The sequence below is a fragment of the Podarcis vaucheri genome (assembly GCF_965113315.1).
Source record: "Podarcis vaucheri genome assembly, chromosome: 3".
Classification (NCBI taxonomy): domain Eukaryota; kingdom Metazoa; phylum Chordata; class Lepidosauria; order Squamata; family Lacertidae; genus Podarcis; species Podarcis vaucheri.
Window position 1 is genome coordinate 33,579,828 of NC_138761.1, and position 21,181 is coordinate 33,601,008.

General features: G+C 43.3%; 1 protein-coding gene across 4 annotated transcripts in view; it reads left to right on the forward strand.

Moving 5' to 3' along the window:
* Positions 1-90: 90 nt before the first annotated feature.
* Positions 91-21,181, forward strand: part of STUM (stum, mechanosensory transduction mediator homolog) — a 39,714-nt gene continuing 18,623 nt past the window's right edge. The window contains exon 1 of one of the 4 annotated variants that reach the window (XM_082214906.1): positions 91-636. In XM_082214906.1, coding sequence (XP_082071032.1) covers positions 438-636 — 199 coding nt within the window. In that variant the 5' untranslated portion in view covers positions 91-437. The remainder of the gene's footprint in view (positions 637-21,181) is intronic. The other 3 variants (XM_082214909.1, XM_082214908.1, XM_082214907.1) reach the window with 3 other exon arrangements.

A 21,181-nucleotide genomic window follows, 5' to 3' on the forward strand; every position in this document is an offset into this window, starting at 1 on the left:
GGGGGGGAGAGCGCGCGCGCGCTGGAGAGTTTCTGTGAGGTGAGGCGCCTGAGGACTTGGCGGGAGGGAACGGACGGGCGAGGCCGGCACCGCGCGCTTTTCGCCGGGAAGGCCGAGCGCGTGCGCGGTGGCGCCGGCCAGACCCCCCCGGCGTGCTCGAGGCGGCGTGTGTGAGAAGCGGGAGCGCAAAGTGCGTGAGCGAGGGAGACGGGGAGCGCGCTCGCTCGCGCTGTCTCTTTAAGCCGCTCACTCGGGAGCCTGGGCGCGTGTTGAGCGCGGCGCCTCGCCTGGCGCGCCGCTCCGCTCTCCCTTCACTCGCGCAGGGGAGCTTCCTCAGGCAGCTCCGGCTCCTTGCTCCCGGGCAGAGACCCTTCGCGGGGCGCGGCCCGCCAGCCTCTCCCTGCCCCCTCCCTCCCTCCCTCGCTTCAACAGGCGTCATGGACCACGGCCCCAAAGAAGGGGACTCGGCCGGGGCAGCTGCCGGCGACGCCGCTCGAGGGGCTGCCGCCGCCTCCTCCGGCGGCGTGGTGGTGCAAGTGCGGGAGAAGAAAGGACCCCTTCGCGCCGCCATCCCTTACATGCCCTTCCCGGTGGCCGTCATCTGCTTGTTCCTCAACACCTTCGTGCCAGGGCTAGGTAAGCAGCCCCGGCTCGTGGCGCCTCAGCCTGGGGGGGGGGCGCCCTGGGCGGGAAATGGGACGCGCCCAGGCGTGGGAGGGTTCCTGTGGCTCGGGGGAGATCCCTCTCCGGGCGGGCGGGCATCTGGGCGAGCGCCATGTGCCAAGGGGCTGCCCTTGAAGGCCGTCGGGGCGGCTGCTTGCCTCACAGCGCCTGGGGAGAGCGGAGCCTGGGAGCAGACACCCGCCTTCGCGCCCTCGCGGCTACTTTTATTGACGAGCAGCGGCAAATTAATTCCCTGCAACCTGCTGCTCTCGGTTACTTGGGAGATGTGAAAGTGGGTCGCGGATGTGAGATGGCAAACAAGTTGTTCGAGCGGCGGGCAGAGGGAGATGCAAGTAAGCTGGCGGGAAGAAAAGTACTTAATATGGGCAAATGAACCCCCATAGGTTCCTTGGACAACGTTGCTTTTTCGCAGCTTGGGATGGGGGACAGGGTGGGCTTCTTTCCCCCCTCTTCAACCTAAGATGAACCCTGCTGGATCAAACCCAAAATCCATCTAAGTCTAGCATCCTGTTTTCCCAAAGTGACCCACCGGGTGCCTTCTGGAAACCCACAAGCAGGCTCTGAGTGCAATCTCATTTTGTTGCTCTTTGCCACCTTTTACACGCACGCACACTCACTCGGAGGTACATTGTCTCTGGACATGGAAGCTTTCCTATAGCCGTCCTGACTACTAGCCACGGATAGCGCTTGCCCTCCATATTAGGAACAGGTCTTAAAATTCTGTCCAAGGCATCGAAACTGGTGGCCGTCGCTACAACCTGTGGCGCTGAATTCCACAAGTTAATGATGCCAGCGCGTGTGAAGTGCTTTCTTTTGTCTAGCCTGAAGCTGCCGCCGATCGGTTTTGTTCTTATGCCTGCAGCCATGGTAATGATCATCAATACAGTATTGGTGTTTTGAGTGTGAAGCTCAGGGCTGCAGTCTGCATTCCAGGACGTAATCCAGAAACCGCAAGGATAACATTGCTGATTCTGCACCCCCCCCCCCCATGTCTGCCAATCTTGTTGGGACATTTACAGATAAAGGGAGGCGGAAGCAACTTTGGGTTAGCATATCCCGTACCTGCAGGACAGACTGCTCACTGTCGGCTTCCCCGCTTGTTTTGTTCGCTGAATTCTCATGCAGGAAGGGGCCGCTCTTCCAGTGATAGCCTGCAAGGTTTTATGTATGCAAGGAGGAAGAGGTAGAACTTTTTCAAGGGGTGAAACATACCGGTATTCCTCTTGAGTGGGAAAAGGAGCCGTATAGCTTCTTTGATCAGCTCTGAACAGAAAAAGGAGGGCTGAGGGAAGAGCTAAACTGAAGAATCTTCAGTATGTCTCATGGGTGAGGCTATTGAAAGGAGCTACAAGCTTTTATAGCTGCGCAGGAGCAAATATTCGGTGAAAACTAGCTTTCCTGATATGGAGCTGCAGAAAGGGGATTTCTATCCATGCAGGAAACTGCATTTCTACCTGTGGTTGGAACAAAAGTGACCATCTGACAACAGGATGAACTGTTTTCTTCCCCCAAACACCTGTAGGCATACAGGTGAAACTCGGAAAATTAGAATATCGTGAAAAAGTTCATTTATTTCAGTAATTCAACTTAAAAGGTGAAACTAATATATGAGATAGACTCATGACATGCAAAGCGAGATATGTCAAGCCTTTATTTGTAATAATTGTGATGATCATGGCGTAAATGAACGTTTTGATGATATTCTAATTTTCCAAGTTTCACCTATATGTACTTTCTCTCAGCTGGGATGCCTTGAATTGTAAACCCACTTGTATATACTTTTGGGGAGAATATATGGTGGGGATTAAACAGTACACTGAAAAGGATGCTGCGTAGTGGGGCAGGGGCATGGTGGCTCAGCGGCAGAGCACATGCTTGGCATGTAGAAGATTCTAGGTTCAAGCCCCAGCATCTCCAGGTAGAGCTGGGGGAGACCCTGGTCTGAAACCCTGGAGAGCTGCTTCCAGTCAGTGTAGACAATGCTGATCTAGATTGACTCCAAATAAGTGAGAAATAAATTATAGTGATAGTCAAAAAGATGACTGAATGCATAAATGATAAATAACCCCTTCTAAACTGAGAGCTGGCAGAGCCACTTCTGATTGCGAGGTGACCAGCTGTCATTCAGTTGTACAGTGTTGAGCGAAACGAGGTGTTAACAGATGTTGGTGTTGTTAAAATTACTATATATATATATATATATATATATATATATATATATATATATATGCAGGTTTTGGTGTCTTCGGGTGTCTTCCTGTGTAAGAGTCGGGGTGTCTGTGCGACGTTTCGACGAGGTCTCACTCGTCATCTTCAGGCTGGTGCTTTCGGCTTCTTGTTACAAGAAGCCGAAAGCACCAGCCTGAAGATGACGAGTGAGACCTCGTCGAAACGTCGCACAGACACCCCGACTCTTACACGGGAAGACACCCGAAGACACCAAAACCTGCATTCCTGTACCCGTGAAAATCTACGAAAGCATATATATATATATATATATATATATATATATATATATATTGTGTGTGTGTGTGGTGTGTTGCCACCTTGTAAATTGCTTTGTAGCCGGAGGACGTTGCTGCAGAATAGCTCTGTGGGTTCTCTTGAGCTGTGGGTGGATTTCGGAGGACTCTGGACCTACTGAGATATCAAATACGTTCTCCTGGCTAACTTTACTGGACTCTGAATGGTGAACTGAGAGGAAAAAAGAAACTCTCACTTATCCAATTTGTATTCTACAGAAGCAATACATGTAGCAGTAATTGGTTCTCCACAGCACACTATCAGCAATAATATTAGCAGCCCTTTATCGGGAAGCTTTGAATGTGCGATGTTGTGTAGTGTTTTGTATATTCTGTTGGATGTCATCTGTCATCCAGAGTGGCTGGGGCAACACAGACAGATGGGTGGGGTACTTATTATTATTATTATTATTATTATTATTATTATTATTATTATATTATTATTATTATTATTATTATTATTATTATTATTATTATTATTATTTTATTATTAATTGCTGGTAGTAGCAGTATTAAAGGATTTCTACCACTAGGTCTTTAGCTTGGGATGCACCTATCAATGCAAGTGGCTAAGACCCTATATGGGTCTTAGTTTGTTTCTCTTTAATCCATTGTGCACTAGCACCCATTATCCTTTTTATCCCACACCACCCCCTTTATTCTCACAATGACCCTGTGATGTAGACTAAGCTTGAGACAAAGTCCATTATCACGAACTGGAGATAAGCCGTAGAGAGCCAGTGTGGTGTAGTGGTTAAGAGCGGTGTACACTTCTTTGAAGTCTCTCAGCCCCACTCACCTCACAGAGTGTTTGTTGTGGGGGAGGAAGGGAAAGGGGAATGTTAGCCGCTTTGAGACTCCTTCCTGTAATGATAAAGTGGGATATCAAATCCAAACTCTTCTTCTATTTATTTGTTTGTCCTACTTGAAGGGTCAAAACAGTTTCATTCTTCCATCATAGTCTAAAATCTGTTTCTGTATGCTTTTTTTAAAGGTTAATTTTCAGGGATATATAAAGGTTTATATTCTTGTGAGGGGGCATGCAGCCCCATCCTGTGCATGGTGGTTTAGAAGTAATCTCCATTGTGTTCATTGAAAACTCACTCCTAAGATTGCCACCTTAAAGTAGTGTTAGATACTCAGATATATAAGCTAAGCACAAAATGGTTCCTGAAAGCAAGGTTACAGTCGCCAAAACGGAATGTCTAGTTGCCGTTTGGGGGTAAGACAGCTCTAAAATCTTATTTTTTAAATGATGGACTGACTGTGACTGATTATCGATTAAACATCTGGCTAGTTCCAAGGACAGTCCATATATATACTGTGAGCAAGGGAGTGGGTTGGGGTAAGCGAAGACAAGCTGTAACAATTACCGTATTTTTCGCTCTATAACACGCACCCGACCATAACACGCACGTAGTTTTTAGAAGAGGAAAATCCATAGGCATGCCACCCGTAGGCATTTCCTCCATAACACGCACAGACATTTGCCCTTACTTTCTAGGAGGAAAAAAGTGAGTATTATGGTGCAAAAAATACGGGTAACTATAACATTGTTCACTGCTCCTACTCAGGCTGCACAGAAAAAGCATTTAGGTTCCTGAAATTCATTCCAATTGTGCAGATAAAATCTAACTGATAGAATTCTCCAGGATGTGGTATTAGAGTGTGAAAACCGCCAAGATCCAGTGACCCCCAGGCGTGCACCTCCAGATGGTGGAGATATCAGGCACAATCCTGGCACCGAGGCATCTTCACTTGGTCGCAAATGGTTGATAGCCTGGTGCAAAATGCACCTGACACCTGGCTGATTTCAAGCACTGCCTTAAAGCCTTACCATCTTCAACATGACTCACCTTTTGTTTGATCTGGCTTTTTTCTTAATTCTGTTACAAAATGAATTTTGTATGTTTACAAAGGTGTCCTTAAAACACACACACACACACACACTGCACCATACAGACTGAATCAGCAATACTTGTTTGCTTTTCTGTCATTTTTCACCTCTGAGCACAGTCACAGGGAAGGAAGCAACAGAATGTCACTTTAGTTGCATCAAAATTTTCCGCCTCTTCGAGTAAAAGCACATTTATTCTCCATACGCTGAAACAGGAATTAATAGCTTGTACTTTACTCAATGTCTTTCACTTGTTTTTAAAAGTAATGATGGAAATGCCACAATGTGAATATTTAAAGCGTCTGGGAAATGAAGCCAAAGCTCTTGTCATATCTAGCTACTTCTCTTGTGCATTTTTACCAATACAAGAACCCAGTTATGGAAGCTGTAGTCATTTAAAACAACCTTTGTGTACTAGCAATATGTTTTTGTACTATTTTAGCTGCTTTTATCATATATTTGTAAATCACCTCCAGATGCATGTTAGAGGTGATTCAATAATAATAATAATAATGTTGTTGTTTAGTCGTGTCCGACTCTTCGTGACCCCATGGACCAGAGCACGCCAGGCACTCCTGTCTTCCACTGCCTCCCACAGTTTGGTCAAACTCATGTTGGTAGCTTCGAGAACACTGTCCAACCATCTCTTCCTCTGTTGACAATAATAATAATAATAATAATAATAATAATAATAATAATAATAATAATACCAGTAATAATAATTTAGAAAGTATATAGGAATTCTCAAATTTTCTTTTCAGTGCACCCTAGCATCAAACCTGTACTAGAGGTTTGGCTAGAACAGAATCATAGAACTGTAAAGTTGGTAGGGATCTCAAGGGTCATCTAGTCCAACCCACTACAATACAGGAATCATTTGCCCAATGTGGGACTTGAACTCACAACCCTGACATTAAGAGTCTCATGCTGCACCAACTGAACTATCCCGAGGAATGGAATGTTCGTTTCAATTATTCATTTGTGGTATCTCTGCTAAGCCACTGAAGCCAACCTTTTACAAAATGGTAATCTGTTAAAGTATGGTGCGTTTTTTAAAATATGCAATAAACTGAACCCATTGTGTTCTCTGCATCTTGAAACAGGAAATCTATGAGAATCTGATCACACATACTTTGGATATTAAAATTGAGGCGACAAGTCATTTCTGAGAAAGTTAGCTATTGGGAGGGTTTGCACATTCGCAAAGAATGGCTGATAGAGGAAGTGACTTTTCTTCTTGTGCTTCTTGTATAATGGACAAAATAGGGACATGTGACTCCCCAATCTAAGAGCAAATCTCCTCTGCAGTGCAGGAGGGAGGGAGGAGGCAGATGAAGAAATCATCAGGTGTTTGTTTGAAGTGTGCGGCTTCTAATGTATTCAGCTCCATTTTATTAATGTTGTGAGCTGCTTTGAGGATTTCAGATGAAAAGTGAAAATAGAATCTAATGAATAAACCCACTTCATCCCCAAGGGCAGAAGTACATAGCTCCCAGTTGGGAGGTGGTGATTTACGAACTTGCTGCCCAGGGCTAATAATGTTAAGTTGCTATTTCTTTGGAACTAGGAAGGCTAGTGGCTGTCTGAACACTTGACTAATAATCCCTTTCAGGGGCGGCAACATGAATAAAATAGTGGCAGTGGGGGGGGGGAGGTAAGCCCCGCCCTGCACAATCGATCACATGATGCGGCCCATGCACACCATTTGAATGGCAATGCTCATCAACTCTGAGGGCCCTGGCCCCCTAGAATATTTTATTGTGGGGGCAGAAGGGACCTTGGCCCCTGGGAGTTGGCTCCTATGATCCCTTTTAAAGAGGTGTGTGTCCCAGTCTTAATATATACCTCCAGGGTGTAATCTTTTATATGCTTACTTGGTTGTGGTAGGGCAGCTGCATGTATTCTTGGATGACACGGATTAGTTAGATCAATTCTTCGCAAAGAGTGGAATGTTGACATGTGTTTTAATCTGGTTTTTAGCTTACTGTTGATTTTAATTTTTTTTTAAAAAAAAGACCATTGTAAATAGTTGATGTTTTTATTACACTCAAGTAGTGAATAAATCTTGTGAAATAAAGAGATAAATACACACTCACATCTTAATTTGTTCTGGCAATGATTTTAACGCCAAAGCTCTTGTCTTTATGAAAGTGAAAGCAGCCACCCATGAATTTACATAAAATTATGTATGTACATATAATATGACTTGAGTGTCTTGTGATGAAAGATGCTCAGCAGTGTGTAGTTATGACAGAATGTAACGTTAATTAAAATTATTTCAATAAAAAATGTCAACTCCAGGGATGAGAGCTTTATTTTATTCTGCCTCTAATGGCATAGTGGTGTGAATTTAAATGACTCAGTGGTGTTACCTTCTCCTCAGTTAGTTTAATTACTTCTGTTTTAAACAGAGCCCTTCTTAAAGTTTTTTCTGTCCCCTGGCTAAATTTGAAATCTCTTCCATTATGTTGAACACATCATTCTACGTTTGGGGCGGGGGAAAGAATCCTGACCTAGGAGAAAATGTAGGACACGCAACATACCCTATATATGTTCTTACTATGCTATATACTATGTAGAATTGTGCTAGTCATATAATTGGCATATTTTATCATCACTGCACATTGAGCTGACATTTTCACTGTCCACCATGGATTGAAGATCTCTTGCCTGATTGAGGTTGCAATCTTACACCTACCTACGGTACTCGGAAATAAAGCCCAGAACTGAGAGGATTTTGCTTCTGAGTAGTCATGTAGGGATTGCACTGTAAGCCACTGCCAGCCCTGGACCCCATCCATTCATATGTGAAATGAGTTTTAGTTTGTACCCAGCTAGGAACTGAGAAGAACACTTGGCTGTGCCCAATCGAGCTGCTTTGTGCCAGTCATTGTGGGAAGCAGATTTGGCTCCCTAGTATGCTTCTGAGCCAATACATTGCATTTTTGCCTCCTATCCCACCCTCCTGTTCCATGAAGTATGTTCACCCATGGACACATTGCAAACAATGCCTTTCATAAATATTGTAACTAAGAGACATTATTTTGCAGCATAAAAGTTCTATTTGGCTAGTGGTGGCAATTGGTGTACCCCTCCTCAGTTTTTAAACATAGAATTAGGCCATCGTCATGAGGTAATAAGCCCTCCTTCCCTATGGTGTTAAGTCTCCTTCAGCAGGAATAGCTTTCATCCATTTGACTCTAATCAAGTATATAAGGGTTTAACTGCACTTATTGACCTACATGTATAAAAGGGCTTTCTCGTTGTCTTCAGTGAAGAATATCCTGTTCAGCTATGAGTCTTTCTAGGTAGGCATGAGGGAATCATAATAACTCAGGCTAATCTTCCTTGGGCAATGTTATGAGAATAAAATTACAACAACAACAATAACAATTTCATTATTTATACCCTGCCCATATGGCTGGGTTTCCCCAGCTACTCTGGGCGGCTCCCAACAGAATACTAAAAACAGAATAAAACTTCAAACATTAAAAACTTCCCCTAAACAGGACTGCCTTCAGATGTCTTCTAAATGTCAGATAGTTGTTTGTTTCCTTGACATCTGATGGGAGGGCGTTCCACAGGGTGGGCACCACTACCAAGAAGGCCCTGTAACTTTGCTACTTGCAGTGAGGGAACTGCCAGAAGGCCCTCAGCGCTGGACCTCAGTGTCCAAATATTGCACCCTTTACTGTAGATAGGCAAGAACCAAACTGTGAGTTTCAGATAACCAAGTTCCTATTTTATGATGCTGTAAAACTTATGATATTTACTTGCTTGTTACTTTCCAGGCTGAGTTTGTATAATGACTTTTAAAATGATTTGTTCCATGCCATGTTTTTGCATAACCTGAGTATTGTAGTTGTTTTGCTGCACACTGTGCAGAGATTGTAACTATAACAACTTTAAATATCTGGAAATAAAATATTAAATCGTGAATTTTAATGAATGGAGTGCTATTGATGTGGATTAGAGAATGAACACACGTGGGAAAAGACACTGCTGGCTATCTGTTAATCTAATTCATCCTTTAATTTAATTGAGCCAGATGCATTACAAAGATTAACGTGAAGGTGAAAGAGGATGAATAGTAGGGAAAGGGAGGGTTGTTTTATTAAAGTTTGGTTTTGAAAAATGTTCACACATCTGCCATGGCCCAGTGGTGCTCATATACTCTAAACTAAGAAATGGGGTTCACTTCAAACACAGCTAGCCTGGAAGCTGAGCAGACTTGTGAAGGAGGAATGGAGAATTCTGTCCTTTTGCTAGCCGCCTTCTTGCCTTCATGGACTTCCTGGTTGCCTGTGGCTACCAGGCAAGCTGTTAAAAATAAAACTACTATAGCAATCTAGGGATCCAGTTACTAGATTCTAGTACCAGGGATGTTCTGCAATGAGAGTCACATTATGCGCATGGTGCCTGTTCTGTTTTGCAAATCTGTTTATATAAATTTGCTGGCTATTTTCATAAGTATGGCAGATTGCAACTACACGTCCTCGATATGTTGCAATTATTACTAGAACTAGGAATAGTATCTTGACAAGTTCTTGAGGATGGTAAAAGTCAGCATGCATTTGTAAGAGTCATGAACTCTTCGCTGCAGGATTATAAAGCCACTGGCTAACTTTAGGATGAGCCAGTCTTCCAGTTTGAATTATCTCATGAATGTAAGTATATTTTAAAAATAAAGAATTATAAGAACATTCTAGCCTAACCTATGTATGTTGACTCAAAAATAATATGTATTTGGAAGGTCTTATTGCAACATAAGCATGGATAGGATAGGATTTTTGGACCTTCTCCAAGAACTGGACTGGGTTTGTTAACTGTTTTCAATAATAAAAAGGGCTGCTAAGCAGAAAAGTGTATCCCACTGCAGATTTATAGGACTGTTGAAAGACACAAAAACTTGGGTTTTAATGGAAATTCCCACATAAAATTTCAGGACTAATCAATGTGAATCACTATTCTAGACTAGGCTAAAAGTTAGAATGGTTGTAGTTTTGCAAACTATTTTACATAATGGTGTGAAGATATTTTGTAAACAAAATAGGTCTAATGCAATGTGTTTTCTAAAATTTACTAACAGTTTAAAATGATCTCAGCCAGAGATTTGATAAACTGTCAATCCAACCCAGTTTTGTGTTTTTCTGCATGCAGGGGGGCAGGCAAGTGTTTAAGTGTATTCATAAAAGAATGGATTTCGGATTTCATAAATGGGTCTTGTTAATTTGCTATTTTTAAAATACTTGTGAGACCTTTCCTGTTGCCATGACAATTTCCTCTCCATAAACATGATTCTGTGTATCTCTTTGTGCACCTATCTTACATTCCTTGATAAGAATACAGGCACCCTACTGAATCAGACCAAAGGCCCACCTAGAACAGCATCTTCTTTTCACAGTGGCAACCAGATGCCTATAGGAAGCCCACAGACGGGACCTGAGTGCAACAGCACTCTCTTTATCACGCTCCCCAGCAACTGGTATTCAGAGGCATGCCATCTGCAGTACTGGAGGTAGTAGGCTGACATCATAACTAGTGGCCATTTGATAGGCTTATTCATGAATTTGTCCAATCTCCCTTTAAAGGTGGCCTTCATTATATCTTCTGGGAATGAGTTCCATAGTTCATGTATGCACCATTTGAAGAGATCATTTCCCTTTGTCTGCCCTGAATCTTCCACTGGATGTTTCCAAGTCCTAGTATTTCTTCATAAAGTTGTACATTCAATTTACCTCCACCACCATCCCACCCAAAAAACCCAGGTCTGGAGGAACTTTTTGGTCCAGTGGACCAGATCTTTATGTCCCCATCCTGTGGGCCAACTTTGACAGCATGTGTCAGCGAGTTCCTAGTGGGGAACTTGTTCCGGCATCCAAACGAAGCAGGATTTAACTCCTCTCTCATTAGTTCCAGCTACAGGAACCTGCCGTGTCTCCATTTCTCCCACAGCTGACATCACATATTATGTCAAGGGTGGGGCAGGTATGTGGGGTTTGGGGGAAAGGCCTTATGGGCTAAATTTGGCACACGGGGCCAGAGGTTCCCCACCTGTTCTAAACAAAAAAGGCCCAGATGTTACAACTATTTCTCATAGGGGAGTTGCTCCGGCTCCTTAGAGAGCAGCAGTCACAGCTGTGCCCAGTATTCCATGTGTGGTTGCACCATAGATTTGTATGATGGCGTTGTGGCATAAGCAGTTTTATTTTCATTCTCTTTCCTAATGGTCGCTCGCATGAAATCCACCATTTTCACAGCATTTTTGTCAAGCTACCAACTATGACTACAGGACCTGCCATCTGTCCAGTCACTGCCAGTTGAGTATATGTGAAGTTAGGATTTTTTTTGCCCCAGTATGTGTCACTTGGTGTATATTAAACTGCTCTTGCTATTTAACTGCCCATTTACCCTTTGCAATTCTGTTTTTATTCTTGCCACAAGTCAATAAAATTGGCTGCCTCATTTCTCTCCTATACCTTTCAAGTGATATATAGGAAAGAAGTATTACATAGTTCAGTGGGTGTCTTTCAGAGATTAGTAAGAGTACCTTATATGCCTATGCTTGGTAGTAGTTCTTTGCATCTGGATTGTAATATTGTTTAGTATGAGTAGTTAATGTATGAGTGGTTGATAGAGACAATGTTTGAGGTAGTGAATGTTTGTAGTGGCCATGTGAAGTAGATCGTGATGAGTTAGGGATTGTATATGTTCATTGATTGTCAATTTCTGCTTTATTTTATGCAATTATTTAGAAAGATTTGCAAAGCTGTGAATAAACACAGCTAAAATCCACAAAACTGTTGATTTTATCTTTTATGTGGATAGTTATCTGCAACACAGAGAGACTATGAAGTGAATCTCAGAGAATTGATTATTGATTGGTTTTTTAATTTCTATATTGCTTAATATATTTTAAAAAATCTAAGCAGTGTACAGAAAACTGAAGCAACAACAGATAAACAAAATGTTGCAAAAATACGCAGTTACATATAAAATGTTGCAAAAATACACAGTTACATATAAAAATGTTGCATTAATAACAAAGTTACTAATATCTATAAATCAGTATCAATTCATTTTCCTTCTGGCACACCCTCCCTCTCAGCCTCTAGGTTCTCACCCAGTAACTCCAAACAAGCTCTCAGCTCACCCACAAAAGTCTCACAGCAAGGAGAGTTCCCAGAAACAGCAGACATCACCCTAGTCTCCCTAGACATCACCCTAGACTTGCTTTTTGTGGACAGGCCCAAAGTGGATGGCACTTCCTTAGGCTGTGTCCCATTCAGCTGCACTCTCCACACCCAGGGTCTGCAGGGAATTAGGCTGCTGTAGGTCCCCTACCACTGTTCTAATTGTTCACAATTCTAGATGTTCTGATGAGAACATTTTAGGCGAAGTATTCAGAAATGGCCTATAATAAGCAGTGATGTGAACAAAGTTGCATATGAGTAATATTAATATCTCAAAACTGTTTCATAAGGATACCCCAGGCAACAATCCATCAAATTCCATCATTGCTACCACCTCCTCATATACTTAATACCTGTCTTGGATTTGATTTACTGTGTCACTCATGTAAGCATTGAGGCAGCTGGAAAAGTCCACCCTTCTATTTTCATAGCAGAACAGTTTAAGTGTATAGACTCAGGGCAGGGAACCACAGGTCTGGGGGGGGGCACTGCCTCTCTGTTAGGTCCCTCTCCACAGGCCTTAACTCTCACCAGCTCTGCCCTGCACCCTGCTCAAGTACTTTTACTGATTTGGAATGTGATAATGGAGATATGTGTAGCTGTAGAAACCCCATGGCTGGAATGCAGCCTGTGCAAAGAGTTGCATTTGTTTTGTCTGCCTATCCAAACCCATTTTTGCCACTGTCCCTGCCCCTCACTTGCATGCCCCCCAATGTGTAGTTCATGAGGGAATGTTGCCCTTGGTTTCCCCATTGCTGCTGTAAAGAGAAAGCTAAGCCCTGTTAAATGTGACAAGGTGCAGTGCTCAAAAACCAGAGACACTCCCGTCTCCATGAATTAGCAGAGCACTGGAAGCTTAGCCGACGCATGGAGAGCTTTTACCATGCAAAGACCACACAGAAACAAAAGGCTTTCTTCAGCACAGTTTACTGAGGTTTAAAACGTACAGTTCATGCTGAGATGCAGCAAGGTCCAAAACATATCTCTTTAAAGCCCCTTGCCCACACACAACTACGTTTGAAATAATAGCCCTTTTAAATATGGTGGGACATCTTTACCAAGGGTGCCAACTTGAATAAAATGTTGGAGGAACCCAGGTAAGCCCTGCCCCACATAATTGATCACAAAACGGGTCACACACACACCATTTGAATGGCTATGCCCATGAACTGAAGGGGAGGGCTGGCCCCCTCAAATATTTTATTGAGGGGCAAAGAGACCTTGGCCCCTAGGTGTTGGTTCCTATGATTCTTAGCATATTCTGTTTACCATGGTGATTTTCCCCTCAGGTCCCCCTCTGGAGTGTAAGTACTAAGCAAGGGATGGGAAAAATTCCCTTGCAGACAGACACCGTCTTTTTTTCATTTGTAAGTTTTTAACAGCTGCCTTATCTTAATAACAGTGAAAGCCAGAAACTTGTGGTTAGCATAAACCAGACTTCCTTGTGTATGCATTTGTAAAGAAAACAAAACTGTACCAAGATTGGAGGAATGGAATCTAAAATATTGCAAAAATGGAAAACGACTGAGCAAACTCCATCTGGAGCTGAGGCAAATTTACCACTTCATGAATTGATGATGACCATAAAAGGGGGACGGGAAAACCCTATTATAGAGAGCCATCTGTTCTGGACATGAATATGACCCCAACACAGGAGGAAATAGTACTTGGGTCTTGAGAAATATGGAATGGAATGAAAGAGAGGGGGAAAGCTCTGATACAATAGTTTGTTAAGCGGTCAGTCCCCCAGAGCCACCGTTTGCTAAATAATGAAGATGCCTCTCTTAAGACAAACATAATGTGAAACTGTAGTTTCTCACAATAGAATAGTTAAGTGATAGAGCACATACTCAAGTCCCAGTTTCAGTCCCTGAATCTCCCAAGCTATAAGAATCATGTAACTGGTGATGGAGAAAGTGTATTTCCGGCAGAAATCCTGGAGAGCCCCTGCCAATTAGGATAGACATAACGGGAGTGAGGTGGTCGGTTTTGGTAACACCTTTGTACCAGTTGCAATAGTTTCCTGTGGATTTCTGAGCACAATTTCAGCCTTAACACCTTAAACAGTTTGGGCTCAAGCTATTTGTTGAATCACTTGCACATGTATCAGGTTTCTTGCACATAGAGGCCTAAAATGGAGGCCCTTTTTGTGTATCTGTGAGGTTGGTAGCTACAAGGAAGCAGAATTTCTTTGCCCCCACACCTTTGGCATTCCCTGCCAGTGCATCTACCATAGGCTGCCATGCTTCAAGGATTTTGGACTAGCTGGCTTATTCTTTTTGTTAGCTGAACTATGGTCACTATTGCTGTGGGGGAGTGTTGGTTGACTGTATTGGCTTTTACTTTGAGAGGTTTTGGTGCTTTTCGTATTTTTATGGTTGTGAGCCATCTTGGATTTGCATTGTCCCGAAAGGCAGCCTAGAAATATTTTAAAATAAATTAAACTGAATTAAAATTAAATTAACATTATTTACTTACCGGGCTTCAAATTGAGCTGAAGGAATTAAAAAAGAATATACTGTATGCTGCTACTTCTTAACAGAGAACCTGATTGTGAGTTGTGTTTTCCAAGCAAGCAAGTAACCAAGCTTGGAAATCCAAAAATAATGTACTGCAAAATTTACTCTATTCTTCACCTAACAAGAAGAGCTTAATTTTTATTATTTTAGGTACCTTGCATTGAAGTGTTCTGTAGAATAATTTGTGTAAAGGAGGTTGGGTGGGGGAACAAAATCCTAGCAACATTAGGCTTCTACCAGTGATTGACAGGAGGTTTGCTAGGTAGTGGGTAGAAACTGCCAGTTGCAAGTTGTGAGTTACAAAGAAGGTGGATTAGTAGGCTTCTACTATTGATAATTAATCTATATAGTAGCATATGACGGTCCCAGGTAAGTGCAGATACCCACAGCGCTTAAAATTAAAATAGATGGGGGCTGCAATCTTAGACATATTTATCAGGGAGTAAGCCCCACTGTTCTGCCAACCTAGCAGTTTGAAAGCACGTCAAAGTGCAAGTAGATAAATAGGTACCACTCCAGCAGGAAGGTAAATGGCATTTCCGTGCGCTGCTCTGGTTTGCCAGAAGCGGCTTAGTCATGCTGGCCACATGATGGCTGTACGCCGGCTCCCTCGGCCAATAAAGCGAGATGAGCGCTGCAACCCCAGAGTCGTCCGCGACTGGACCTAATGGTCAGGGGTTCCTTTACCTTTTTTTAAAGCCCCACTGAGCATTCTGAAATTTACTCTGAGTAAATTTTGTACTATGGGGATTGGTGATGGAGAGACAAATGAGCTAGATATTCTGCATAGAACGCAGTGTCCAGAGAAGCTTAGGTGTTGGAACCCTTAGGGCTGCAAATAAAGGCTTGGGAAATGGTGGTATCTAGTTAGAAACTCAAAATCTAGATAAATCATTTATTTGCTGGCTACATCTACTCCTAACATCCATGCTTACTAGAAACTGCCATTTTGTGGTAGCTGTTTCTGATAAACACCTACATCTAATTTTGTTCCTTTAGGGAAAATCCGAGGCATTGCTTTTCGTACTCAGGAAACGAAACCAAGATTCTTCTACGCCTGTATTTGCATTGTGAAAATCATATTCCACATGTTAGGTATTTCTAATACATATAAATAAATGGGTTGGGGGGGGAGTTAGCATGAGATGCTAGGCTGATTAGTGTGAGTAGTCATTATTCGGGGCTGAGTTCTCTCCTCAAGGTCCCTAGAACTTAAAAATTTATGCAGTGAAAAAGTGGTGTCCATCTTGTTTTTAGGTCATGAGCATATAAATGCATCCAGATGAACTTGTATGTCACCATGCAGTACACAACATGCCATTTCATACTCTCTAGCTGCTGGGACATAATCTTCACTTTTAAATTGGTGGCGGACAGGCTTTTGCAGAATAAATGAATAAACTACGGAGGGTAGAGCCTTCAGCCGTGTGTAATAATGAGTCTTGGGAAGCTATATTTACAAAAACGGAGTTTCAAACTTGTACCTATTTTTATCTAAGAAATGCAGGAGAGTAGTGGTCAGGATGTTAGAGTTCAGTGCTATGCCTTAGGCCTTTGCCCATCTCTTGTATAGCAAAAGCAAAATAAATTCTTCAAAATAAGCAATTATTTTCTCAGTTTCTTGCCTCGGGTTTTTTTGTTTTAATGCAGAAGGTACCTACTCCAGAGTTTTGACTCTGTGGGTAGCAGCTACACCAACTACTTTTGTTTTGTACTTGATCAGGTAGAATGGAGCATAGACACCAGAGCCAATAGATGCAAAGCACACATGCTTTGCTCGAAATCCCCAAGGGTTTAATCTGCAGACTATTGCAGACCTTATCCCGGTGCGTAGAATGGCAGTGTGCCCAAGCTCCAGTTTGTTCATGACGTCTATTCATCAGAGGTAAGATGGCAGAAGTGGGTGTCCTAAGGTGGGCAGTGCTGAACCGCAGTTGCTCTTTTGAAGTGGTTCTGGTTTAAGGAGTTGCTTATCCCTACTCCTTAGGGACGTGGGTGGCACTGTGGGTTAAACCACAGAGCCTAGGACTTGCTGATCAAAAGGTTGGCAGTTCGAATCCCCGAAACGGGGTGAGCTCCCATTGCTCGGTCCCTGCTCCTGCCAACATAGCAGTTCAAAAGCACGTCAAAGTGCAAGTAGATAAATAGGTATCGCTCCAGCGGGAAGGTAAACGGCGTTTCCGTGTGCTGCTCTGGTTCACCAGAAGCGGCTTAGTCATGCTGGCCACATGACCCGTAAGCTGTATGCCGGCTCCCTCAGCCAATAAAGCGAGATGAGCGCCGCAACCCCAGAGTCGGTCATGACTGGACCCAATGGTCAGGGGTCCCTTTATCCCTACTCCACTTACCAGAGGCCTCATGTTCTTCTTGCCTTTCCCCACTACACTTCTGAAATACTGGGAGCAGCCTAGGATGGGCAACCACTAGGACCAATGTGCTACATTCCACACTGGCTGTCCATTCTCTCCTGCACTGTCTCCTTTCAAGGCTCTGACAGAGCCCATTGACAGTGTTATGTACTGAAGTTCTCACCCTGGGCCAGCAGGGGGATACTGTAGATAGTTTTCACTCAGGTCCACATATGCAAATAAGGGATTGAAAGTGATGTTCAGTGATTGGATAGTTACAGCAAGTTGTTACAGTTGCGTTGTAGTGGAGCTCTATATAAGCAGGCTGGCTGAACCCTTCAGTTCTGTTCTGGCCTGTGAATAAACAAGAGCTGTTTGAAGAATCGCTGTGTCATCTGATATGTTCACCCACAACTTAACAGACAGCATTGGTAATGTGTCCATATTTGTAATGGCTTTAAGTGAAAACAGCCTGTTTTGGGCTTTAATTGACAGCAACCCATAAGCAAGTAAGGAAAGGGGAGCCTTGCTTGACTCCTTCCATCCCTGCCCTGCTTGTTTATGAGCGTGGACCCAGTTTCTAGGCTGTCCGGTCAAAAACCCTGGTAGATTTATTTTTTATTTAATGCCTTTGAATCCCAGCTTTCCTCTAGGGAGCTCAAAGTGTGCACAAGTTTTCTCTTTCTCCCCATTTTATCTTCACAACAACTCTGCAAGGAGGGTAGGTTAGGCTGGGAGTGAGAGACTGGCCCAAGGTCATCCCGTGAGCTTCATGGCCGAGTGGAGATTTGAATCCTGGTCTACCAGGTCTTCGTCCAACACTCCAACCCCACTGGCTCTCTAGATCTGCTTCCTATTGTCATAACAGTTTAGCCCTGGAAGAGGATCAAAGAACATCATGCTTTTGCAAAAAGAAAGGGGAAGATTGGGATAAAGAAGAAGAAAAAGGCTCTCAAGATAATCTTTATTCTCCTTAACCCAGTGGCGTAGCGTGGGTTGTCAGCACCCGGGGCAAGGCAAGTAATTTGCGCCCCCTAACCCGTGGATTTGCGCCCCCTAACCCTAACCCCCAGATGTTGCGCCCGGTGTGGCCGGCCCCCCCTGCACCCCCCGCGCTATGCCACTGCCTTAACCTGTACAAGAATCCTACTGAATAGGCAAATGGAGCATTATGGGGTTGGGGTAATAGTCCCCCCTCCCTAATTATAATTCTGGTGGCTGTTCCTGTGCCGTGTGTGACATTGGTGTGCACAGCAACACGCAGATAGCCCAAGTAATAGCAGGCCCTTCACTAGAAGGCTGCAAAGTCAATGCAACCTTCAGCCTGTCTAGTGAGAATAAAAATGAAGCTTAGATAAATGTGCACACACAAAGCATTTTACTGGAAGGGAAAAAAGTAATAATTTTAAATGCAATGTTTAAAATTTGAGTTTTAAAGGCACAGTTTGGACTCGTTCCCTAGCAACGGTTCGCATCTAATCCTTGTGAATGATGCCAGCGTTGTAAAAAAGCTGCCCTGAAGAATAAAGCGAAGGGAAAGAGGCTAGGAAAAAAGCTGGTTGGGTACAAGGAATTGTGAGAATCTTTCAGAGTTTGATAGGCTCTGCCAATGCAGAAGACAGGAGTATTACTTGTTAATAGGCAGCTGAAAGCCAGTTCACACAACCATTATGGCTACTAGCCATGAAGGCTGTATTATATACCTCCGTTGCCAAAGGCCATATGCCTCTGAACATCAGTTTCTGGGGAGCCCATATGGGAAGAGTTCTGCTTATGGGCTTCCCATAGGCATCTGATTGGCCACTGTAAAAACTGGAAGCTGTGCTAGATGCATATTTGGCCCGATCACACAGGGCTTTTCTTACGTTCTGCATTGAACCGCCCCAGTTGGTACCTGCTTCTTATTTATTGACTGCAAGCCGTTCAACTCCTTCTCCATGAACAGCAGCTTCCGTGCTGCTGCCCACCTCAAACCGAAGTTGGCTTGCAGTGGTGCAAAGAGCCTACAGCTTCTGTTTGTGGTGTACCTTTGTGCCTCAAGACTGGAACTGCCACTGGCGAATATTCTTTTTGATGCATACATTTATCTGGGGGAGAACCAAGTGCACCACTTTGAGCTCCTTGAAGGAAAGGCGGGATATAAATTGGGAAAAAATAAACATATATAGCACTGTTCTGCCAATGTGTTCAAGGCAGTTTATAAGCTAAAATAACAGCATGCAAACTGACAGACACAACACAAAATGGGAAGCAAACACACAGAAGGCTGTGCGTTTATTTCAGTTAATACATATATAATCACAATTACAGGGTGTAGGTATTAGGGGTTTGCGTTATGGCTTCATGGAAGGCATAAGCTTTGAGGAGGGAGTTAAAAGAAGCAAGAGGAGGCATCACATAATTTTTCCAAATGAAAGTGTGGAGTCATTTGAGAACAAGGAGAGCTTCAGACAGCTGAGGGTGGTGGGGCTTGAAGAGAGAAGGCCATGAGAAGAGATAGATCTTGATACAAAAGTAGAGAACAGTGCTGTGAAGATCTTACAGCTCAGGTGTTGCACAACTATTATATTATCACCTGTGTTAATGGTTATAGTTGCATAACAGTGATTGAAGAAGGCCAGCTATCAAAGGGCAAGGGTTAGGATTGATTTGTGAAAACCAAGTAGAGAGCTCCTCGTTTGCAGCGCTGTTCACGTTTCACTGCAGCTATTGCAGCTATTGCAAGGTGAAGGGGTGTACAAAATGTGAATTGAGATGCAAACTCCATGGGAGGTAGGGCTCTGGGAGAAATTCAATTCAGCTCATATTTAAAGGCGAATTTCTCAAATCGAACTTTCCAAAGCAATGTGAGAGCTGAAATGCAACCATTCTTCCAAATTGACACTTACTCGAATTTTGCAGTGCAGTTCTCCGACCGACCATTGTTCAGAAAAATGCATATATCCAGTTAACATGATCAAAAAATGAACCTATTAGTGGAAAATAGCATAGAAATGCATTATATTAGGGGAAATTGCTTGCAAAAATGTACACATTTGTCAAAACTGCATGCAAAAATATACCTATTTGTGGGCTGTGAGTGGAGGAAACTGACAGAAGGGCCCCCAACTTAGCTGATATAAAAGGTTTACAATCCACTTGCCTTGTAGACACTGATATGAGTTTCTAGCCAGGTTACAGTTGTTTTAGGCTGCAAAGGGGGTCACAAACTACCTTCATCTGGCTGTAGGAGATCAGGGGAAAATACATTGCTACAGAGGTTTCTGAATTTAGATACAGAAAAGTCCAAACATTATAAATAGCTGTGTACACTGGTTGCTAATAATCCACAGCATTTGGCAAGCAAAACTTTATCTTTTTTTTCGAAGGGAATTAAGGACTTTGAAGGGTGGGGTACAAATCTTTAAAATGTTACAATAGTATTTGGGTCATAATTATCATTCAAACTGCTCCTACCTGAGACCGTTGAAGCAATAGATAATGGACACAACCTTTACTATTTAAAACTGTAGATTTTCATGTAACACTAAACCCTAGTTCAGTGCTATGTGTTCAAGCTGCAACAATTTTGAGTGAAGCACTGGGTTTCTGCACTCCTATCTCATCTTCAGTCTGAGTATACCTGAAGGAGCGTCTCCACCCACACCGTTCTGCCTGGACACTGAGGTCCAGTGCTGAGGGCCTTCTGGCGGTTCCCTCACTGCGAGAAGCCAAGTTACAGGGAACCAGGCAGAGGGCCTTCTCAGTAGTGGCACCCGCCCTGTGGAACACCCTCCCACCAGATGTCAAAGAGAACAACAGCTACCAGGCTTTTAGAAGACATCTGAAGGCAGCCCTGTTTAGGGAAGCTTTTAATGTTTAATAGACTATTGTACTTTAATTCTGTTGGATGCCGCCCAGAGTGGCTGGGGAAACCCAGCCCGATGGGCGGGGTATAAATAATAAATTATTATTATATTTTTATTATTCCTGTGTGGCCAGGAGAAGCACTTTGCTAGCATTTAGATTTATTCCTGGC